The sequence below is a fragment of the Trachypithecus francoisi genome, unplaced genomic scaffold, assembly GCF_009764315.1.
Source record: "Trachypithecus francoisi isolate TF-2019V2 unplaced genomic scaffold, Tfra_2.0 Lachesis_group11, whole genome shotgun sequence".
NCBI lineage: Eukaryota > Metazoa > Chordata > Mammalia > Primates > Cercopithecidae > Trachypithecus > Trachypithecus francoisi.
Window position 1 is genome coordinate 17078622 of NW_022681456.1, and position 22295 is coordinate 17100916.

A 22295-nucleotide genomic window follows, 5' to 3' on the forward strand; every position below is an offset into this window, starting at 1 on the left:
CCTTAAGAATATCTGATAGTGAGAACGATAAAGACCACTTTATAAAGTGGCTCTCTCGGAGGTAGAATTTCATCTCTGCTTTTTTTGTGTGTTTTCTGTTTACCTTTGATAAAAATTAACAGGGTGGCTGAGGCTTTGAAAACTGAGATAGATGCATGCGTTCGGGAAGATCAAAGAAGTCAGCTAACCCTAAGTCGGTGGAAATGCTTTTACTGTGTTTCTTAGAGGAAATGTAAAAACAGATTTAATAGAACCATTTTTTTTTTTTTTTTTTTTTTTTGCAAAATCTTGTGTCGTAGTCAGGATACTTATAAGTTAAAAAAAAGGCTATGTTTAAGCTCACCCTTTTAACTTAAAGAGAATTTATACAATTTCTCTACCTCACAAAGAGCTACATTGGCTATTAAGATTTATGGCAATGTGACTTTGAAGATTTTGTGAAGCAGAATTATGTTTTAAAATATAACACTGATTGTATTACAGTTTTGTAGTAGCTGTTCTTCAGCTTGGGAGGAGGAATAGGGACTAAAGGTTAAAGGTGACGGATTTATTTCAAGTGTAGATGAACTTTTTGTTTCTGTTTTTTGTTTTGTTTTTTGAGACAGAGTCTTGCTCTTTCACCGAGGCTGAATTGCGGTGGTGAGATCTCGGCTCACTGCAATCTCCGCCTCCTCAGTTCAAGAGATTCTTGTGCCTCAGCCTCCTGCCAGCATGCCTGGCTAATTTTTGTATTTTTTTAAGAGACAGAGTTTTGCCATATTGCCCAGACCGGTCTCGAACTCCTGACCTCAAATGATCTGCCTGCCTTGGCCTCCCAAAGTGCTGGGATTATAGGTGTCAGCCACCCCATCTGGCCTCCACTGTAGACTAACTTTGTATTAAAGATCTTGACTTTGTTTTAAAGAAAACTTACTGATCTGGTTCCTGCTATATTTGAAGTCCTGTTTTTCCACCTCAGAATGTATCGGTTATGTAGTGTCTCAGATAGTTCTCTGCCAGTTTCTTGTTTGGCTTGGCTCCTGTTTCTACTTCTATAAATTTTTAAGGTGCCTTGAAGATCAGCTTGGGATTTTTAGAGTTTTTACTTCTTCTTTTTTTTGGAAGCAGCAGGTACTTTTTTTGTGTAATGAAATGAGATACAGATTCCTGTTATAGAAAGTAAGTAGCTGTGGAGCATCGCTAATGGAAATGAATATTGGAATTAACAACCCTGCTGATTGGCCTCTACCTCTCCTTATTTTGCAAATAGCTCCACAGGCCAAGAGAGGCGAAATGATTTAGGATTATACAGTTGTTTCACTTAGAAACACAGTAAAGATTATGTAATCCAGAAGTTCTCACCTTTTCTTCTGCCTCCATATGCTGAGATGTTTGAAAGCTTTCCTCTCTCCCCACAAACAAAGCAAAGCAAGTAGGCCCTTTGAGAATCATCCATCTAGCACTGCCTTCCCTGATAGATGAAGGAACCGAGGCCCCAAGGGAGGAATTGACCTGACCATGGCAGAGCTATATCCCCAGCACCTGGACTGTGTAGCCCAGAGCACAGCATGGTACATGTAATGTACATTTACATACATAATGTACATGGTACGGTTACTCAGTGTTAATTTCTGATTTGGAGCTATGAGTCAGATCTTAGTCGATTCAGTGGTTATTATTGGTCTGCTTAAATCTTGAAGTTGGAAAGAGCAATAGGATAGGAAACTGGTACTTTAAATCACTGATTTAAAAACCTGTGGCTCCAAACTTACAAAATTTGCTGCATAGGCCACCCCCTAGTGGCCAAATTTTACAACTACAACCTGCTTTTCAGTATGTCTACTTTTTAAGAATCAGTGCCTTAATGAGCTACTGTAGTGATAATTTTTTACTACAGGTGTATTAATGGAATTTTTTTTTTAACAAAGAAGTTCAGAATTGCTGTTTTAAGTATTTCTTAAAAGAAACTGTGAAGTTTGATTTTAATACCTGTCTGGAAAAAATATGGAACTGTTTCCCCAAAAGAGCAGCTGTGAGTTTCACCAAAAGAGCAGCTTGTAAGTGTAGTGGATTTGTCAAAGTAGCTGAGTAATCCTCTTATATATAAACCACAAGTCTGGCTCCAAACAATTTTTATTTTTTGTAATATTTTATGCATACTTGAAAGCAGGGATAGAACTTGAGTAGTGGTAACAATCTAATTGCTTCCACTTTGTTTAATTCCTCTACTTAGACTTTTCAGGGAGTCACTTATTGGATGAAAAAGGTAAGTTATGTAGACTGTTCACTGAATTAATGTGAAGCCAGACCATAAAACATCAAGAAGTTAGTGACAAAGACCAAGAAAAGTCCAGGCTCAGTGGCTCACACCTGTAATCCCAGCACTTGGGGAGTCCGAGGCAGGCGGGTCACTTGAGCCCAGGAGTTCGAGACCAGCCTGGGCAACATGGTAAAAACCTGTCTCTACTAAAAATACAAAAATTAGCCAGGCATGGTGGCACATGCCTATAGTCCCAGCTACTTGAGAGACTGAGGCACAAGAATTGCTTGAACGCTGGAGGCAGAGGTTACAGTGAGCCAAGATCACGCCACTGCATTCCAGCCTGGGCGATACAGTGATACTTTGTCTCAAGAAACAAAGCAAAACAAGACCCAGAGAAAGGTAATTCTCTGCTGATGGCCTTCTTCTTAGAGACTTCCATTATTAATATTCTTTTGTGAACTGATGTGATCATTTAATTAGCATTATTTTTTGTGCCAAACAGTGTGCCTGCCTATAAACTAGGACTTTTTAGAAGCCCTTCCTATTAAACAAATTTTTTTATTTCTTATTTTTAGCAGTTGCAGACTTGCAAAGGATGTTTCCCACTCCACCATCTTTGGAACAGCATCCTGCATTTTCTCCTGTGATGAATTATAAAGATGGGATCAGCTCAGAGACAGTGACAGCATTAGGCATGATGGAGAGCCCTATGGTCAGTATGGTTTCAACACAACTCACAGAATTCAAAATGGAAGTGGAGGATGGATTAGGAAGTCCCAAGCCTGAGGAAATTAAGGTAATATTCAGTATATTAACATTTCCAGGGCAGAGCGGTTTCCAAGTGGATTCATGTACATCTACTTTAAAATGGCATATCATCTATGTGCCATATATACATAAGTTCCTAAGAATCCTTTTAATTAGAACATGAGACACACCAGTGAGCATATTAAATAGTGTCTTTTGATTGATTTAACATTTCTGTGTTAGCATTTTCTAGTGATCAAAGGAGAGAAATACTGAAAGCGATCATTTTGGTTGCTGTTTTTATGATAGCACTATGCCACTGTAGTGTGTTCTACAGAGTTTACCAGTATTAACACTGGCCTCACTTTATTGTCATAGGACTTTTCATATGTGCACAAAGTTCCATCCTTTCAACCTTTTGTGGGATCCTCCATGTTTGCTCCACTGAAGATGTTGCCGAGCCATTGTTTGCTACCTCTGAAGATACCTGATGCCTGTCTGTTTCGGCCTTCATGGGCAATTCCTCCTAAAATTGAACAACTGCCCATGCCCCCTGCAGCCACTTTCATTAGAGATGGCTACAAGTATGTATAGGCATTGTGTCGTTTACTTGCCATATTTGATGCAATTTTTATCTTAACTACGTGTTTGTTAAAAATGATGAGAAGGTCCGGGTGCGGTGGCTCATGCCTGTAATCCCAGCACTTTGGGAGGCCGAGGCGGGCGGATCACTTGAGGTCAGGAGTTTGAGACCAGCCTGGCCAACACGATGAAACCCTGTCTCTACTAAAAATACAAAAAATTAGCTGGGCTTGGTGGCGGGAGTCTGTAATCCTAGCTACTTGGGAGGCTGAGGCAGGAGAATCGCTTGAACCCAGGTGGTGGAGGTTGCAGTGAGCCAAGATCACACCACTTCTCTCCAGCCTGGGCGACAGAGTGAGACTCTGTCTCAGAAAGAAAAAAAAAATGATGACAAGTAGCATATCATTTGAAACTTTCCTTTATTGGTCATTCATATTTTTGTGCAAATTATTTTGTGCTGGAAAATGTGCATTATTTTCTAAATGAAATTTTGTATGCAGACAGTCACTGACTTACAATGGATTTACTCAGGAGTTTTTGACTTTATGATGATGTAAAAGTAATACACATTCAGGAGACACTGTACTTCAAGAACCCATACAACCATTCTGTTTTTCACTTTCAGTACCGTATTTGATAAATTACATGAGCTATTCCGCACTTGATTGTAAAACAGGCTTTGAGTTAGATGATTTCCCCAATGGTGGGCCAATGTAAGTGTTCTAAATATGTTGAAGACAGGCTAGTGCTAGGTGTGGGGGCTCACCCCGCAATCCCAGCACTTCGGGGAGGCCAAGGCAGATGGGTTGCTTGAGCTCAGGAGTTTGAGAGCAGCCTGGGCAAATGACGAAACCCTGTCTCTACAAAAAATACAAAAATTTAGCCGGGCATGATGGCGTGTATCTGTAGTCCCAGCTACTTGGGAGGCTGAGGCAGAAGAATCACTTGAACCCACGAGGCGGAGGTTGCAGTGAGCTGAGGTTACACTACTACACTCCAGCCTGGTCGACCGAGTGAGACCCTATCACAGAAACAAAGATAGCTAAGCTATGATGGAATCAGTTTTCCCTGTGACAAATAATTTCTTAATAAATAAAGTTATTCGAATGATGTGAAAGACCACAAAATCAGATTACTGCTGTGGTCAGGTAAGCAGTATATAGATGAAATGGACAGGGTAAATGCAAAAGCGTTGGTACTACTAATGCTCAGCACCATTGTGGGTGACAGGAGGAGAAGCGAGTGAAGTCTAGTGTGAAACCCCATTTAAAGGGATGTTTGCTATTCAAGTGCAGAGGGTTTTTGTCAGGCAGGACTGGGGTCATTGTGGTCAGATCTTTCTGTTTTTGAGGGTCACTTGAAATCTGGATTATTGTATATTTTCCTTTCTTTAAAATGTTGTCAGCTAATAGAAAGTTAAGCTTAAGGAACTAATAAAACAAATTTGTGGTCCCACCTCAGCCTGTGGGCTGCAAGTTTGTGACCTTCTGTAAAATCATCCTGATGAAGTTAATTTTAATGTTACAACAAATAAGCCTTCCTGCTTGTGTATATAAAGTCAGTGTCAGAAAGAAAAACTGTGACAGAAAAGTACAGAGGAATCCTAGACTTAGGAAGCTACAGTTACTGTATTACAATACTGAACTTCCTGCCTTGTAAAAATTATATGCGTGACCTTAAATGACCATTTTACATGGGTCTTCCCTTTAAAATGAAGTAATCCTGCTCTGCCTCCCACACAAGACTTTCACAGTGCTTCAGCAACTACTGATTGTAGAAGTACCATGGAAATAACAATGCACCAGCAATATAAAGAGCGTGCTGAAAAGCACCCTGAGCACCTGGCTGGTGTGCTGCTGCTGTGCTCCAATTGTACTCTAGCTTACTCAGCTAGATCCTGGCACAACACAGCCAGAACACCTTGGCGCATGCATAAGGGGTTAGCTTAGCATATACAGTTGCTAATAAATGACATAGCAGTTTTAAGAACCCATGCAACAGTTTAATCTCTTTCATGCATACAGGTTTCCCCAAAAAGGTCACATGCAAGCTTTTGCTGTATAATGGCTTAAATAATTTAGGTCATTATTTAGATCTGTTACATCTTTCGTTTGCCATCCCAAAGATTCTTTGTGTTCTTAACTGGCTCTATTAGTACAACCTTATGTGATGAAGGTTTTGCTTTTGTTTTTGTTTTTTGGGGTTTTTTTTTTTTTGGAGACAGGGTCTCGCTGTGTCACCCGGGCTGGAGTACAGTGGCACAATCACAGCTCAATGCAGCCTTGACCTCCTGGGCTCAAGCAGTCCTCCCACATCAGCCTCCTGAGCAGCTGGGACTATAGGCACGTGCCACCACACCCAGCTAATTTTTATGAAATTTTGTTGTAGAGTTTGTGTCTCTCTATGTTGCCTACACTGATCCTGAACTCCTGGGTTCAAGTGCTTCTCCTGCCTTGGCCTCCTAAAGTGTTGGGATTATAGGCATGAGCTACTGCACCTGGCATGAAGGTGATTCCTGTCTGCACTGTCTACTATGGCAGTCACCAGCTTCCTGCTGCAGGTGTTGACCACTTGAAATGTGGCTAGTGAGACCAAGACTGAATTGTTTTATGTTAATTAATTTAAATTTAGGACATGGGGACTGGTGGCTACCTTATTGGAACAGTATGTTTCTAGAGTATGTGTAATCCTGCTGTGGTCTCTGCTCGCCATCACCGTGGACTCCTTTGTCACACACAATACCCCTGCAGTCACTTGCTTATGAGCCACCTTTTGTTTCTCCTTTTCACTTTCGACTCTCCAGCTTCTAGTGTAGGGTTGCTACTCAGTTCATTTTTATTAAATGGGAAAAATCAGATTACAAGATAAACCATTCTTACTACCCAGGCAGCAATTTAATTCTTCAGGTTTTCAGTTAGTACTGATAGTTCCTTTTCTGATCTGAACTGCATAATAATTTTAGGGTTTTGTTGAACAGGAAAATTTGAAAGGAGTCCAATTAAAGATCATTATTACACACTTACTATTTTGGTTTCTAAGAGAGCAGTGATTGCCAATCAAGTTTTTTTTTTTTTTTTTTTTTTATCTGTACTCAAAGATACCACTGTGCCTCAGATTTAATATTTCTTTACAGTGCCTGATTTGGACTTTTAGGCTGGTAGTTTAGACATAACTACTTAAAAATCACAAGAAAATTATTTGAAGAGACATTTCTTTATGACATTCTTCTTTCACATTATAAGTAACTGAATATGTAGTTTATTGGAGGAGCATTGGTTTAAGTACAATATTAATATATATAGAAGAATATTAAGAATTTTAAAAAATCTCTATTCTTTTGATACCTTCTAAGTAAAAAAAATGGACTCATATACTAATATACATACACATCTAAGGAAGTCCAGTCGTCCCTTGGTGTCCTTGGGGGATTGATTCCAGGACCCCCTTGGATACCAAAATCTGAAGATGCTCAAGTCCCCTGTATGAAACGGCAGAGTATTTGCGTATAATTTACACAAATTCTTCTGTATACCTTAAGTCATCTCTGGATTACTCGTAATGCCTGATACAATGTAAATGCTATATAAATGTTGTACTTTACTGTTTTGATTTGTATTTTTTAATTGTTGTATTTTTATTTTGATTTTTCATCTGTATATGGCTGAATCCGCAGATGTGGAGCCTGTGGATATAGAGGGCCAACTGTATATCAAGACAATGTTTTATGATAATGAAACAGCAGAACCTTGCAGTCAGTGTTTTCTGCTTAGCTGTTCCAAAAAGAAGTCACTGCTTATGAGAAAGTAGATACCGTAGCCCAGTCAGTCTTGGGCAACTAAAATAATTCCACTGTGTGCAATGCATAACAGATTGAAAAGTGAAAAATGAAGTGCTTGCCACCCCACAGAAAACTGCTGGAAGCTGGAAGCTCTGGTACAGTCTGTGTACTTCTGTGCAACCACCTCATTAATACTGCGGCCTCGTAGCCGCATATGTAATATTCCTGTCAGTTGTAGTATAGTACTGGTAAATGGGCTACCTAAAATATAATTCCCTCCTGGTCACTCATTACTATAAAAATGTAAGCCTAGATAGGGCTGCATTTTGAAAATTAGAGAAATGTTAAATTTTCATATGTATTTGATTATAACTACTTTGATATTATAGATTATAGCCTCAGAACAAGTACACTGGCAGACTTTCAGATTCAAAGAAAGTGACAAAAATGTAATTGCAAATTAGATGGAAATTTCATCCTGTGGTCCTCTAGCTATTTTAGTGTCTGAACTTATAGTTGAAGTTCCATTTAGTAGTTACAGCTTTTCAAATTACATTGACCAAACCCAGTGCCATGTTTTTTTACAAAAATAGTAAAAGTTCCTTCAAGAGATTAGGATGAGGATGCTTATATGTGGAATAAGTAGAAGGAAAGTGCTTTGTTGAATTATTCTCCATACCTTACTACTTCTCGACACACTGCACTGACCTTTGTATCTTTTTCTTTTTTTTTTTTTTAAGAGAAAATTAAATATGCCAGTGTATACCAGTGATAGCAGAAACAAACGAGAAACATGCAGTACATGGGTGGGGTGATCGTGTATCTACTTCAACATCTGTGACATGCTGCCGTTCCTTACTTGGTGCCTTCTCTTTTTGTAGTAACGTGCCTAGTGTTGGGAGCCTAGCAGATCCAGACTATCTGAACACACCACAGATGAACACACCTGTGACGTTGAACAGCGCTGCCCCAGCCAGCAATAGTGGGGCAGGAGTCCTACCATCTCCAGCAACCCCTCGCTTCTCTGTCCCCACACCACGAACCCCCAGGACCCCAAGAACTCCCAGAGGTGGGGGCACTGCCAGTGGTCAAGGGTCTGTTAAGTATGATAGCACCGATCAAGGGTCACCAGCCTCCACCCCCTCTACTACACGGCCCCTCAACTCTGTGGAGCCCGCCACCATGCAACCAATTCCCGAAGCCCACAGCCTCTATGTTACCCTGATTCTCTCTGATTCCGTGATGAATATCTTTAAAGACAGAAACTTTGACAGCTGTTGCATCTGTGCCTGCAACATGAACATCAAAGGGGCAGATGTCGGGCTTTACATCCCCGATTCTTCCAATGAGGACCAGTACCGCTGTACCTGTGGGTTTAGTGCGATTATGAACCGCAAACTTGGCTACAATTCGGGACTCTTCCTTGAAGATGAGTTGGATATTTTTGGGAAGAATTCTGATATTGGTCAGGCTGCAGAGAGGCGCTTAATGATGTGTCAGTCCACCTTCCTTCCTCAGGTGGAAGGAACCAGAAAACCCCAGGAGCCACCCATAAGCCTTCTCCTCCTCCTCCAGAATCAACACACACAACCTTTTGCTTCACTGAGTTTCCTGGACTACATTTCCTCTAACAATCGCCAAACTCTTCCCTGTGTAAGCTGGAGTTATGACCGGGTGCAAGCAGATAATAACGATTACTGGACGGAATGCTTTAATGCGTTGGAGCAGGGGCGGCAGTATGTGGATAACCCCACTGGTGGAAAAGTGGACGAAGCTCTGGTGAGAAGTGCCACTGTGCACTCTTGGCCTCACAGCAATGGTAGGTGTCCCAGAACACAAATTTACTTTGAGGAGTATCTTGGTATGATCATAACTTAAAAGCTTTCTTTACTGTATTTGACAAAAAAATTTAATTTCATGTCTTTAGGGGGGAGAAAAAGAACCTAAAGTGAGAGCTATATTTATTTCATCCTAAACTTAAGGACTGGGAGAATGTTTTATATTGAAACACCTTTGGATAAGAGTAATTGTTTTCTGAAATTTTCCTCTTGTAACTCATAAGTAAGCAGTCCTTGTTGGAAACCTGTGACTGCTGAGTGTCAGAGTCGTCAAGAGCTTAGAGACTGCTAATTTGCACACTCTCGCATGCTTAAATCCACCATTCTTCCAGATCAAGTTTCCAAGGAACCTCTTCCAGGAAGCCTTCTACCCATTTGCAGAGTCCCTTCTCCCTTCTCTGTTCCCCTCCTCTGTTGCATCTCTTATAACAAAATCACATTTTACTTTGCATTGTGGTGGGGCATATAACTGGTTGTATTATTAAAAGTTCCAGTTGACAAACATTTTCGAAGTTGGATTGTAAGAGTGCCAAGCAACTTGCTATTTCCTTTTCTTATTCATTCACTGCCTAAACTGCAATGCATCATGGGGGATAAAATGGCTACCAAAAGAAACAAGGCACTTGCCCTCATGGGCTTTCTGACCTATTCTGGAAGTGGACATTAATTAATTACACAAGTATGCATATTATTACAGCCCATTTTATAAGTGATAAAAGCGTGGGATAGAGGGGGCACTCTAGGCTGAAGGTCAGAGAAGACTTCGTTGAAGAGGTAGTAACATTTGTTTGGAGATCTCAATGATGACTACACATTAACTGAGGAAGGAGAATGGGGAGCGAGGCATGTGTCCGAGACAGAAGGTGCTGCAAGTGGGAAAGCCCTTGGTTGGGGCCTTTAGAAGCCGAAGCGAGGTTAGAAGCCAGCAGGGGCTAGATTACAGTGACTCTTTAGAGGCATGCTAGGGGTTGGGTCTTCCTGCTCAAAGCAGTAAAAAGTCATTGAAAGGTTTCAAGAAGAAACATTGACGTCAGATTTGTGTAGTTAGAAAGGAAAAATAACAGTGGGCACTGGCTATAATTCTGGGTATGGATTAGAAAATGGCAAGAATGGATTTGGGGAGACTAAGGGGTTATTGGGGAGCTATAAACAATAGCTTGCCTTAGTGTCCTTTTGAAGAAGATGGAGAAGAAGCGGAATCATTCAAGAGAGGTTTAGGAAGTATTATTGCAGGACTCAATAATGGGTTTAGTTTTGGGGATAAGGGAAAGATAGGTGTTAAGGAGAAGTCCCAGATTCGTTCCTAGTATACCTGGGTAGTCAGTGGTGTTCAAAAATAAGTACACCGAAGGAAGACTATATCTGGAGAGAAAGTTTATAAATTGAGTTGTGGAAGTTTGGGAGTTTTAAAGATCCCTTTTGATATATCCAGGTAGAGGTATCAAATAGACTCTTGGGCCTTTTGCTCAGGGGAGAGGGAGTAGTTGGCATATAGATGATAACTTCAATTAAGGGGGCACAGATGAGCTCATTGAGGAGGAGGAGAAAAGTATAGAATGAGAAGAGGGCCTAGGAGAGCTTAGCTAAATTCTGACAGGTATAGGTGAGGCAGAGAAGCATGAGCCTATCAAGGAAGTGGAGAAGGAAGAACCATAGAGGGGCTCTTGGGCTCTTGGAAGCCAGGGGTAGCCAGTGTTTCAAGAAAGAGGAAGTGATCGACAGGCATTAAAATGCAAGTGAAGATTTTAAGATAAGGATTAAACATGTCTTCTGACGGTGGTGAGAGCTATTTCTATAGAGTGGTGAGAGCAGAGGCCAGACTGGAAGGGTTGTGTGAATGAAGTGGGAACCCTGCTTCTGAACAACTCTCAGTCTTGCAGGGAAGAAAGTTATATAAGATTCTTAAATACAGTTTGAAATCTGAAATAATGAAAAGTATGTCCAGAGGTCGTCAGTAGAGTATGGGGAGTAATGGGTATTTTCTGACTAGGCCAATCAAGGAAGCTTTCATGGAAGTGGAGATGACTAAGGAAGCATTAAAGGGTTGTACTCATTTGTATAACTGCTTGGGTTTAAGCACAGTGCCTTACACTTAAGCAGGCCCTTAAGCAGTTTCTAGTAAATGGATTAATGAAGTCAAGAAAATGCAGCCTTTCCCCTAAAGAAATGTGGATGATCAGCTTGGGTGAGTCCTTTTACTAGATAGACCTTCAGATGGAAAAGCAGTCTGTGTGCATGAATCAGTGGTGTTGTCTTTCAGGATGAAAAATAGGACATTTTATTGCAGGGGAGGTCTGGATTTCAAATTTTAAGATGCCTAAAAGTACCAGATAATGTAAATGAATGAAGTGGGAGACAGATTTGCAGAAGGCAGTGCCTTAAGCTGTCTTTTCAAAACTCACTTTCTCTTTTGCAGGCACAGGAATAGGGTTCATAAGAAACATGCTTGCTTTTAGTTTCCTCAAATCTGTGGTTCTCTTGGTCTGTGATTTCCCACTTTTGGTAGAGCCATTAATACAAGAAGTATTCACTGTTGTTCTTACTATATGTAAAAAGAAGCACCGGCTGAAGATAAAAGGCAATGAACACTGCGTCAGACTCAGGCAGACAGCAGGACAGGGGCCATGAGGTGCCTGAAGGGGACAGCTGCTTCTCAGCTCCAGCAAGTGGTGATTATGCAGGAATGTGGGTCTCTCAGTTTAGGGGAAGCTGGCAATCTAGATTTGTGTATGAAATTTCCTGGAATGATTTGTTCCACAGTTTAACAAAATATTCTGTGGACCACCACTTTGCAACCTATGCTTTACTGATTTAGGGACACATTTGAAAATGTCTTAAGAATCCTTAATCATCCTGTGTTTCAAATTTAGTTGGCAGATAAATCTTAGATTTCTTTCCATGCCCTTTCCCTCATCAGCTAGAAGAGTAAGAGGGAGGCAAAGTCTTCAGGAATCCAGCTGTGCAGATTCACACCACATCACCTACAGCATAAGTAGCTCTTTTGGCAGACCTTTTTAAGAATCTGATGAGCATGATGAACCCTCCATCCTGAGAAAAAAAACAATACGTATATCCAAACGTGCTTGCACGGTTTTGCATAGAGTTCAGACAACTTTCAAATTTTAGGTTAAAAATCCCTCCCCAGGGCTACTGCTGGGACTGAAGTCATCTGCATTTAGAAGGCAGTGAATCCCATCCATGCCTGCAGAGGGCTTCGGTCCTGAGGGGCTTCAGCTGTGTTTCCCCGTGCCTCTAGCTGCACTGAAGATTGGCTTTCTCTTTATTATGCATTCTGTATTTTGTGAAAATATTTTTACAATTAAGAGCATTTAAAGAGTTTCTAAAAGTTTCTATTTAAGTTCCATTTTTTCCTACTCATCATATAAACAAAACATTGATATTTGCAAATAAAAGTAATATAATTAAGAAACTTTTGCAGCTGTCTTGTGAAAATCCTTGGAAACAGTTTTACATGGTTTTAAAAAGTCGCACCTATCCATTTTTCCACTTTTAAACAATTCTTCCATTAAATGTTTTTATATAGAGTAATCCATTTCCCCTTTTATTATTTTTGATACTAAATTATCAATTATTTTCTCTAATTTAGTAGAAGAATATCTTTCATCCTGACTCCTATTTCAAATATTTTAGAATCTACTACAGCTAATAACGTTGTTGTTCTGAACTGTAACTGAGGCTCGAGGTGATGGCGAGGAAGAGGAGGGTGCCAGCCCCCTTATCTTCTCTGTCTCTTCTCACTTCTCTTCCAGTGCTGGACATCAGCATGCTCTCCTCCCAGGATGTGGTTCGTATGCTGTTGTCCCTGCAGCCCTTTCTCCAAGATGCCATCCAAAAGAAGCGCACGGGCAGGACCTGGGAGAACATCCAGCATGTACAGGGACCACTCACTTGGCAGCAGTTCCATAAAATGGCAGGACGGGGAACCTACGGTAGGGTCTTTGTCCTGTTTAAAATTCCTTCTGACTTCAGTGCTGTTCAGTGAAGAGCAGCGTTAGTTACTGTCAAGTACTTGCTTCACTAACAAAATAGGGGAGTCTTTTTCTTCATGACCATTAGGTTTTATAATCTCTTTGTTTTCCTAAAGTTAATTTTACAGTCAAGTTTCCTAACACCCTTGGCGTAATCCAGGTCAGTGAGGAAGACAATCCCTAAAAAGTGCATTTCTTAGATTCTCCTCATCTTCCCAGTCCTCATTGCATTTTCATCTGGATGGACTTCTGGGCCAGTTCTGTGTACTTCATCGTAGTTAGGATCATAATGCTTATCTTGAAGGAAATGATGTAGTGCTGCTTGGAAGGTTAATTTTAACTTGTTCTAGTCTGCCCTCTGATCTTATGGAACTTTGTAAGCAAATTCTGACTTAATTAAGAGTCCTCATCAGTGACCATTTAATTAGATGATTTGAAAAATACTTTTAAGAATGTCTTGTCAACATGGAGTGACATTTCAGATGCCAGAATTAAGACCAGTGTACCAGGAATTTCAAAATTGTACAGATTGTGGGAAAAACTCTCTAGCACCTTCCTAAACTACAATGTCATTTTAGGTTCAGAAGAATCTCCTGAGCCGTTGCCCATCCCCACTCTGCTGGTAGGCTATGACAAGGATTTCCTCACCATCTCACCATTCTCCTTGCCATTTTGGGAGAGGCTCTTGTTGGACCCATATGGGGGCCACCGTGATGTTGCCTATATTGTGGTGTGTCCAGAAAATGAGGCCTTGCTCGAAGGAGCCAAAACTTTCTTCAGGGACTTGAGTGCTGTATACGAGGTGAGGAAGTTACTGTGAAAATCACTTTTTATGACTTGGATCCTCTGATTGTTTCTGGTGATGACTAAATTTCAAGACAAATATCTTGAAAGTAAATCTCAAAGAAAATTCGCAAACAGGAGGATGAGGAAGAGAATTGAATTGACAAATTTTTCTGGAAGCAAATTGCTTTCCCATCTTGGCTTTATATTTGTTAGATTTAGAAAACATTCCTCTCCCATTCTTACCATAAGTCTTAAAATCCCATCAGTTCTCTCTTCTCCATTTATGTGCTAAAAGGTGAAGAATATTGCTCACCAGGGGAAAGTGTGGCAATGTAGAAGATGAGCTTTACAAAAAGAGCACATCTACTCTTTTTATTTATTTATTGGATGGATTGAGTGATAGGGTGAGTAGGTGAGAGTTCCTGACAACAGTATAAAAATGTTTCTTTTGAAAATTTCTGAATTGAAACATAAGTTTAATGAATCATGTCCCTGTTGTGTTTTAACACGACATCTTAATACTGAAACTTTGATACTGATTAAAAATTTAATGCCTCTAATAATGTAAAAACCAGGCAGATAATTTTACATCTTTAGTATATGAATTCCTATTGCTTTAAACAAATAGAATCATGTCTGTCTTTGAATAGTAAGTGCTACATTTCTTATGCCAAAGTATATATGCACTAAGTTCTTTGTATCTGATACATCTAATGTCTTTTTATTTGGTAAAATGAAATTAATATCTGTAAAGTGTTTAGAACTATGATAGGCACATAAGCATTATAAAAGTAGTTTTAAAGTAAGATTCCAAGCTGAATTCTCAAATATTCCAAAACAGGACATTCATGATCTGTAAATGTATGAGTAGGCATGGAATAGTAAATTTACATGTTGCTACAAAGAAATGAGGAGATGCTAACGTGATGTAATGACATCAATTAAGTCACTGAAGGAAGCCCTTGAATACATTCATTTCTGAACAGTATCTGATCAGGGGATATATAACACTATTAAATCATAATTAACAGAACATTTGTGTAAGCAGTTTTAAAGCCCAGCCATTCCCTTGAATGGAACCTTCAACTTAAGTTACAAAATGTAAAAACCACTGCCAGATCTTTTTAAGAGGGTGCAGACACTCTTTAAATTTTTCTTAATGACTTCACTAGGGTTGCTCATTCAGCAGTAATTCATACCTCCTTAAGAAGAGTATATACTAGAGGATTTTGTCAGAGCTTAGTAAGCCTTCACTTCATCTGCTCCAATAAGGGATAATAATATGGGCTCTCCTGCTGGTGAACAGGTAGTTTACTTTTTGCAGGTTTATTATATTCCCTGCCATAAGCACCCATTTAGCGTCATGGAGATTAATAGCAGAATCTCCTTGTCCTATTTACTTTAAAGAAAAAAAAAAGTGATCAGCGTACTCACTGCTTCAGTGGCCCCTGCTATTGGTGATCTCCAACTGTCTATAACAGAACAGATGGCCCATAAAATTTTAATGTTATCTTATGGGAAAACATTATGAGTAGGGATTACTTAGGAGATTTTAGTGGACATATGTCTCAGTCAGCCTACTGTGGCAGGAATCTGCTAATTCTTTGTCCCTTAGCAGTCAGGTAGTGTTCAGCAGCCTCCTCTTGTACAGGAGGAATTGACTTGAATGAAGAAACTTTTTTTTTAGAGAGACTAGTCCAAGTTTTAGAGAGACAGATAGCAATTTAAGGGTACATTACAATTACCTGAAAGGACCAACTTATAATGTTGGTTTGATTGCATGCAGTAACCCTAAAAGAAAAAGGAAAATGCTTCCATATGTATGTTAAAGAATCTGCCTTGCTAACCATTGGTACTGAATGAAGGAATGGCCCCTGTTATAACTAATGATCTCGTCTATGATACCAGATGTGTAGGCTTGGGCAGCACAAGCCCATCTGCAAAGTGCTACGTGACGGGATCATGCGCGTGGGAAAAACCGTGGCACAGAAGCTGACAGATGAGCTTGTGAGTGAGTGGTTTAACCAGCCTTGGAGTGGCGAGGAGAATGACAATCATTCCAGACTCAAACTTTATGCGCAAGTTTGCCGCCATCACCTAGGTAAATGGGAATTTATTTGGCAAAGTAGAACTGGAGAAGTAAAATAGCAAATCCCTCCCATCCTTTCTTTTATAGATGCAACATTGTATTTCTTTTACCTCAAGTAATGCTGTATTTGTTAAGGTCCATTTTGATGTTCTGAGCAGTTTGCTAATTTCTATATGTACGTATATTTTTTAAAAACTATTCAAAGTTGCCTAATCATGTCTAATTTACTCCACATTTTGAGAACTTAGCAGCATGACTTGGTATTAGCTGCTTAGTTTTAACCCATATATTCTGAAGAGAATCTTAGAAGCTTGTAAACCTAGGAGTATAATGTCCCGTGATGACTGTGGAGGCATATGGAATCAGTCAGAAAGGAGACTATCACAAGTGATTGATTTTCTCTTTTCAAACAGGCCTCTTCTGTAGAATTTGTAAGTTGCTCCATGTGCATCTCCATGTTTGCAGAATACATAAGCATGAGTGTGGAGATAGTATTTTGTGTATTGTAATCAGAGTATTGCAGCTTGAAAGCATAATTTTTTTACAAGTGACCATTCTAGATTTCTGGTTCAGTCGACACTGCAGAATATCACTAAAGTCACCTCTTTGCATGTATTCTTTCAGCACCTTATTTAGCCACTCTGCAGCTTGATAGCAGCCTGTTGATACCACCTAAATACCAGACCCCACCAGCAGCAGCACAGGGACAGGCTACGCCTGGGAATGCTGGGCCCTTAGCTCCAAATGGATCAGCAGCTCCCCCAGCTGGCAGTGCATTTAACCCCACCTCGAATAGTAGTACTACAAATCCTGCAGCAAGTAGTTCCGCATCTGGTTCCTCTGTGCCACCGGTCTCATCGTCTGCCTCTGCTCCTGGTATTAGCCAGATAAGCACTACCTCTTCTTCAGGATTCAGTGGTAGTGTTGGAGGGCAGAACCCCAGCACGGGGGGCATTTCTACGGATAGAACTCAAGGGAACATAGGCTGTGGCGGAGACACTGACCCTGGGCAGAGCTCTTCTCAGCCCTCACAGGATGGACAAGAGAGGTATGTTACTCACTCATTGAGACGAGTGGCTTCAGCTCAGACCCTTTCTCTCTTCTTCTTCTGCACCTTTTCTCCCTTGACCTCATGATTCTCTGAATCCTATTAAGTGCTCTATTTCTCTTCTTCTCAAAAGAAAGGGGTAATGGTCGATCTAAAGCTGCAGTGTTAAAAATTTGAGATTTCTTATAAATTATTATGACTTATAAACCTTATTATTAAACTTACTATCAACTTAATTAATAACAACTTTGTACAACAAAACCACAGAAAAGAAAGGGGAGTTTGAAAAAGATATCTCCCATTTTAGAGGAGTACATTGCCATTTTCCACCTGCCTTCAATGCTCTCTGGCTTGGTTTGCCTGTATTTTGGTAAGGTGATACACGTTACTCTTACATTTAATCTGTAAACATTCTTTAGGGAGCCTGTGTGCTCTAGAATTGAGCACTTTCATTTTTCATATTCGTGTAATTTATGTTTATTTTGTACGTCTCACAAATGACTCTCTCGCCAGTGTTACAGAAAGGGAGAGAATAGGAATTCCTACGGAGCCTGACTCTGCAGACAGCCATGCCCACCCTCCAGCCGTTGTCATTTACATGGTGGACCCGTTCACTTATGCTGCAGAGGAGGACTCCACTTCTGGGAACTTTTGGCTGTTGAGCTTGATGCGCTGCTACACAGAAATGCTGGATAATTTACCTGAGCATATGAGAAATTCTTTCATTCTCCAGGTTACTGTTTGCAAGTTTATTATTTACTTTTGATGTTGATATTTTTGTTGTTGTGAAAATAAATATAGGCTTATGATTTTTCTTAAAAAATGGAAGTACAGGTTAATTATCCCCTAACCAAAATACTAGGGACCAGAGTGTTTTGGATTTCTGATTTTGGAATATTTGCATATATGTAATGGGAGACCTTGGCAGTGGACCCAAGTCTAAACATAAAATTTATGTTTTATATACACCTTATACACTTAACCTGAAGGTAATTTTATACAATATTTTTAATAATTTTGTGCTTTATACAAAGTTTTGATTAAATTTTGACTGTAACACATCACATGAGGTCTGATACAGAATTTTCCACTTGTGGCATTTTATTGACATTCCAAAAGTTTTGGGTTTTGGCGCATTTTGGACTTCAGATTTTTTGCTTAGGGATATTCAACCTGTACATGAAAGTATAAAAGAAAAAATAGTCGTAATTCCGACTTTTACATTCAACCACCATTACCATTTTGGTGTTTTTCTAGCTTGTTTTTCTATTTTTGTTGACACAGTTGAGATCATACTTTTAATATAACTTACTTTCTATCTGATGTTATTCATGAATACATTTTCATGTTATTTAAATTCTTACAAGCAACATTTTTAGTGACTGCATATTTTCCATAGCCATTCCTATATCTCCACTTCTTTACTGTTATAAATAAAGCCATAGTACACATTTATGTATAATCTTATTTTTCACATTTCAGGTCATTTTTTAACATGAATTCTTAGATGTAGATGCTGACACATAGTGCCAAATTCCATTCCAAAAGAGATTACACTTACTTTCCTTTCATCAGTGAATGAGTATGTTTATTTTCACTGCACCTTTGACAGCTTTATAGTGTAATGATTTTTTTAAAAATTCTATATAGATGAAAAACAGTGCTTCGGATGTTTGGGTTTCATTTTAATGTCACTTTAACTGAAGCTATCTTGTAAAATTAAAAGATTGAAATTACAGTTACCAGAGTACATTGCTGGTAGTTTTCCATTGTTTTGAAGTCTGTATCCTAAATGATGAGGTAATAATTCCAAAAAATGCCATACACACTGTGTAATTATAAAAAGGAGAAATATAATAAAATTTGGGGGCCATGGTAATACCTGTAATAAATTGAGATCTTACCTCTAAAATGGGAACATGGTAGTTTCTAAGTGACAGTATAACTTGACCAACATAATCGTACATCTTTCGAAATTGCTGGTGATAGAGAATTTTATGTCAGTGGAAGGAATTAGGATTTAATTATATTATGTGTGACACTGATATATTTTAAGGCTGAGGTTACCTCTCCCCATTGTGGTAAGGAATTCATGCCGTTTCCTTTTTCAGCTTGCTTGTTAGCGTGTTAGATCTCAGTTTCTAGGTTTTTGGTTTTTGTTTTTTTTTTGTATTTATGTCTTTAGATTGTGCCTTGCCAGTACATGCTGCAGACAATGAAGGATGAGCAAGTTTTCTACATTCAATACTTGAAGTCCATGGCATTTTCAGTGTACTGCCAGTGCAGGCGACCATTGCCTACACAGATCCACATTAAATCCCTCACGGGATTTGGGCCTGCAGCCAGCATTGAGATGACACTCAAGAACCCTGAGGTGGGTATTGGCAGGACAGAAACTTAGAAAATTTATACTAAAATGCAAGGTAGGAGAGGTATTTTATCTAACCCACAGATTGGCTGGTTGCTTAGTTGGCCTTCTACCTTGATATAAGAGTTGCTAGGCTCGATGTGGTGGCTCACGCCTGTAGTCTTAGCACTTTGGGAGGCTGAGGTGGGAGGATTACTTAAACCTAGGAGTTTGAGACCACCCTGGGCAACATAGCAAGACCCCCTGTCTCCACAAATTTATTTTAAAAAATTAGCCAGGTGTGATGTGTGCCAGTAGTCCTGGCTGTTTGGGAGGCTGAGACGGAAGGATCACTTGAGCCCAGGCGTTTGAGATGGCAGTGAACTGTGATCACACAACCACTTCCGCCTGGAGAGTAAGACCCTGTCTCAAGCGGGGAATGAAAAAGAGTTGGCAGGTTTCTTTAACTCTTAGGTTTAAATAGAGGAGATATTTCTCTGAACTTTTAAGAATTTTTGAGAAAAGAGGCAAGCAAATTCTTACTGTTTTTTTTGTGTAGGACTTTAGGCAATAATATATGTATCACTTTTAGTTTTTAATGTTTGAATTTTCTAAATTTATTTTCTTTATTTTTCTAAGCTACTCTGTGTCTTAGATCAGAAATCCTTTGCATTTTCTGGCTCTGGTCTGTATCCTGAGACAGCAGTTGTAGTTGTGTTTACTCTGCAGGGGGCTCTCATTTTCTGATGCACATACTTACAGGGAGTTGATTTCTCCTTTCCTTGCCTCAGTGCTTCGGTATGTAAATGAATGCATTTTCGCTCCATCTTTTTAAACCTACTTCCTACAGATATGTGTGGATCTCAAAGGGAATTTTACAGCACCAAAGCTAAACATCTTTTAAACAAAAATTTTACACTTCCTTTGTTTTTCTGATCACCTTATCTTGAAGATAGGTATACAGGGCAATGTTCAGAATTTCCAAAGCCTTCAAAAATCAGTTCCCACAATTTTATTGCATGAAAAATACCAGATTAGTAAAAGCCAGCAAATACCTCTTTACCATAAGAGAGCTTCTTAAAACACCAATTGCTATTTTTAGTTGGTAATGTTGTTCTGAACAACTCTATGAAATGCTTGCACTTTTATAAGTAGAATGCTTGCAAGTGAAAAATGATACAAGTAGTTAATACTGTGTTTGTTGTAACTTGGTTCAGGTCAGCTCAGTCCCAAGGGAGAAAAGCTGCTCAGCCGATGACCTGCATTCACTCTAGTGTTACATAAAATTTCTATTTTAGGAAGTTTTAGTTAGTTTATTCTTTCAGTTTGAAGTTTTCACTTCTATGAGCAGTTCATCTGTTTTCTCTATTAAATTTTTCTAGAATTTCAAAAATAAACGTCTCTACTTATTTTTCATTTTGTTTCCAGAAATTATGATTATTGCCTTTCTAAAGGTTATTATTCTCAGAGCATCATCAGGAGCTCGTAAGATAAAGTGAGGTTTAGGTTAAAATAAATGGCAAAAAGACTTCGAGTAGTATGCTTTTTCTCCATTTTGCTTGAAAGAGGAAGAGAGAAACGATTTTACTTTATTAGAAACAAAAGAACTAAATGTTATAAATATTTGCTGAAGTTTATACTTTTTTGTGTGTGTGTACAATTTTTTTTGTAGCCACCACGCCCGGCTAACTTTTTTATTTTCAGTGGAAACAGGATTTTGCCATGTTGGCCAGGCTGGTCTTGAACTCCTGACCTCAGGTGACCCGCCTGCCTTGGCCTCCCACCGCCCACCCTAAACTGTGAAATTTTTAAAAAGAATTTCATGATATGTGAATTGTATCTCAATAAAGCTGTTACTAAAAAAAGAAAAGTCCAGCTGAGTTTGCCTGGAGTTTTTTACAAAACAAAAGGCTAAATCTGAAATATCTTAGATGTAATAGATAGCTTCTGAAACACTAAATAAAATATGATTCCCAAACTGTGTTGTGAGATGTGAGATATTCCATGAAAAACAAAAGATAACAGCAATTGTATTTGAAAATTTGCATAATAAATACTATGAAGTAAATTCTTTCACATGTGATAACTTGCATAAAACTGTGCCACCCAGAGAATGAGAACTGCATGGAGGCAGGGGCCTGTTTGGTTCACCCCTGCGTCCTCAGCACCTAATAGAGCACCTGGCACACAGTAGATGCTCAACTATATTTACCAAATGAGAACACAATGTTCTAGCTGCAGACTGAGGCAGAGGCAGCATTGACCAACTAACCATTACCTTAATGCAGATTAAAATGTATAAACCTCAGGCCGGGCGCAGTGGCTCACACCTGTAATCCCAGCACTTTGGGATGCCGAGATGGGCGGATCACAAGGTCAGGAGTTCAAGACCATCCTGGCTAACACGGTGAAACCCTGTGTCTACTAAAAATACAAAAATTAGCCGGGTGTGGTGGCGGGCGCCTGTAGTCCCAGCTACTCGGGAGGCTGAGGCAGGAGAATGGCGTCAGCCTAGGAGGCGGAGCTTGCAGTGAGCCAAGATCGCACCACTGCACTCCAGCCTGGGTGACAGAGTAAGACTCTTGTTTCCAAAAAAAAGGAAAAAAAATTGTACAGTTCAGTGGTTTTTAGTATTTTCACAGAGTTGTACAGTCATCACTACTATCCAATTTTGGAACATTTTCATCAACCCTCAACGAAACACAGTATTCATTAGCACACACTACTCATTCCCCACTCCAGTCCCTGGCAACCACTGGGCTACTTGCTGTGTCTATGCAGCTGCCTGTTCTGGACATTTCGTGTAGATGGAATCATACAATATATGATTTTTTTTTTTTTCTTTTTTA

The 22295-nt window shown here is 39.5% G+C and overlaps 1 protein-coding gene across 5 annotated transcripts in view; it reads left to right on the forward strand.

Moving 5' to 3' along the window:
- The window catches only part of MED13L (mediator complex subunit 13L), a 327210-nt gene that overhangs the window by 284836 nt on the left and 20079 nt on the right, over positions 1-22295 (forward strand). For 4 of the 5 annotated variants that reach the window (XM_033220469.1, XM_033220471.1, XM_033220472.1 and 1 more), the window contains 9 exons: positions 2818-3038; positions 3368-3573; positions 8231-9168; positions 12958-13137; positions 13755-13978; positions 15871-16063; positions 16676-17099; positions 17613-17832; positions 19285-19473. In XM_033220469.1, coding sequence (XP_033076360.1) covers positions 2818-3038; positions 3368-3573; positions 8231-9168; positions 12958-13137; positions 13755-13978; positions 15871-16063; positions 16676-17099; positions 17613-17832; positions 19285-19473 — 2795 coding nt within the window. The remainder of the gene's footprint in view (positions 1-2817; positions 3039-3367; positions 3574-8230; positions 9169-12957; positions 13138-13754; positions 13979-15870; positions 16064-16675; positions 17100-17612; positions 17833-19284; positions 19474-22295) is intronic. The other variant, XM_033220470.1, reaches the window with a different exon arrangement.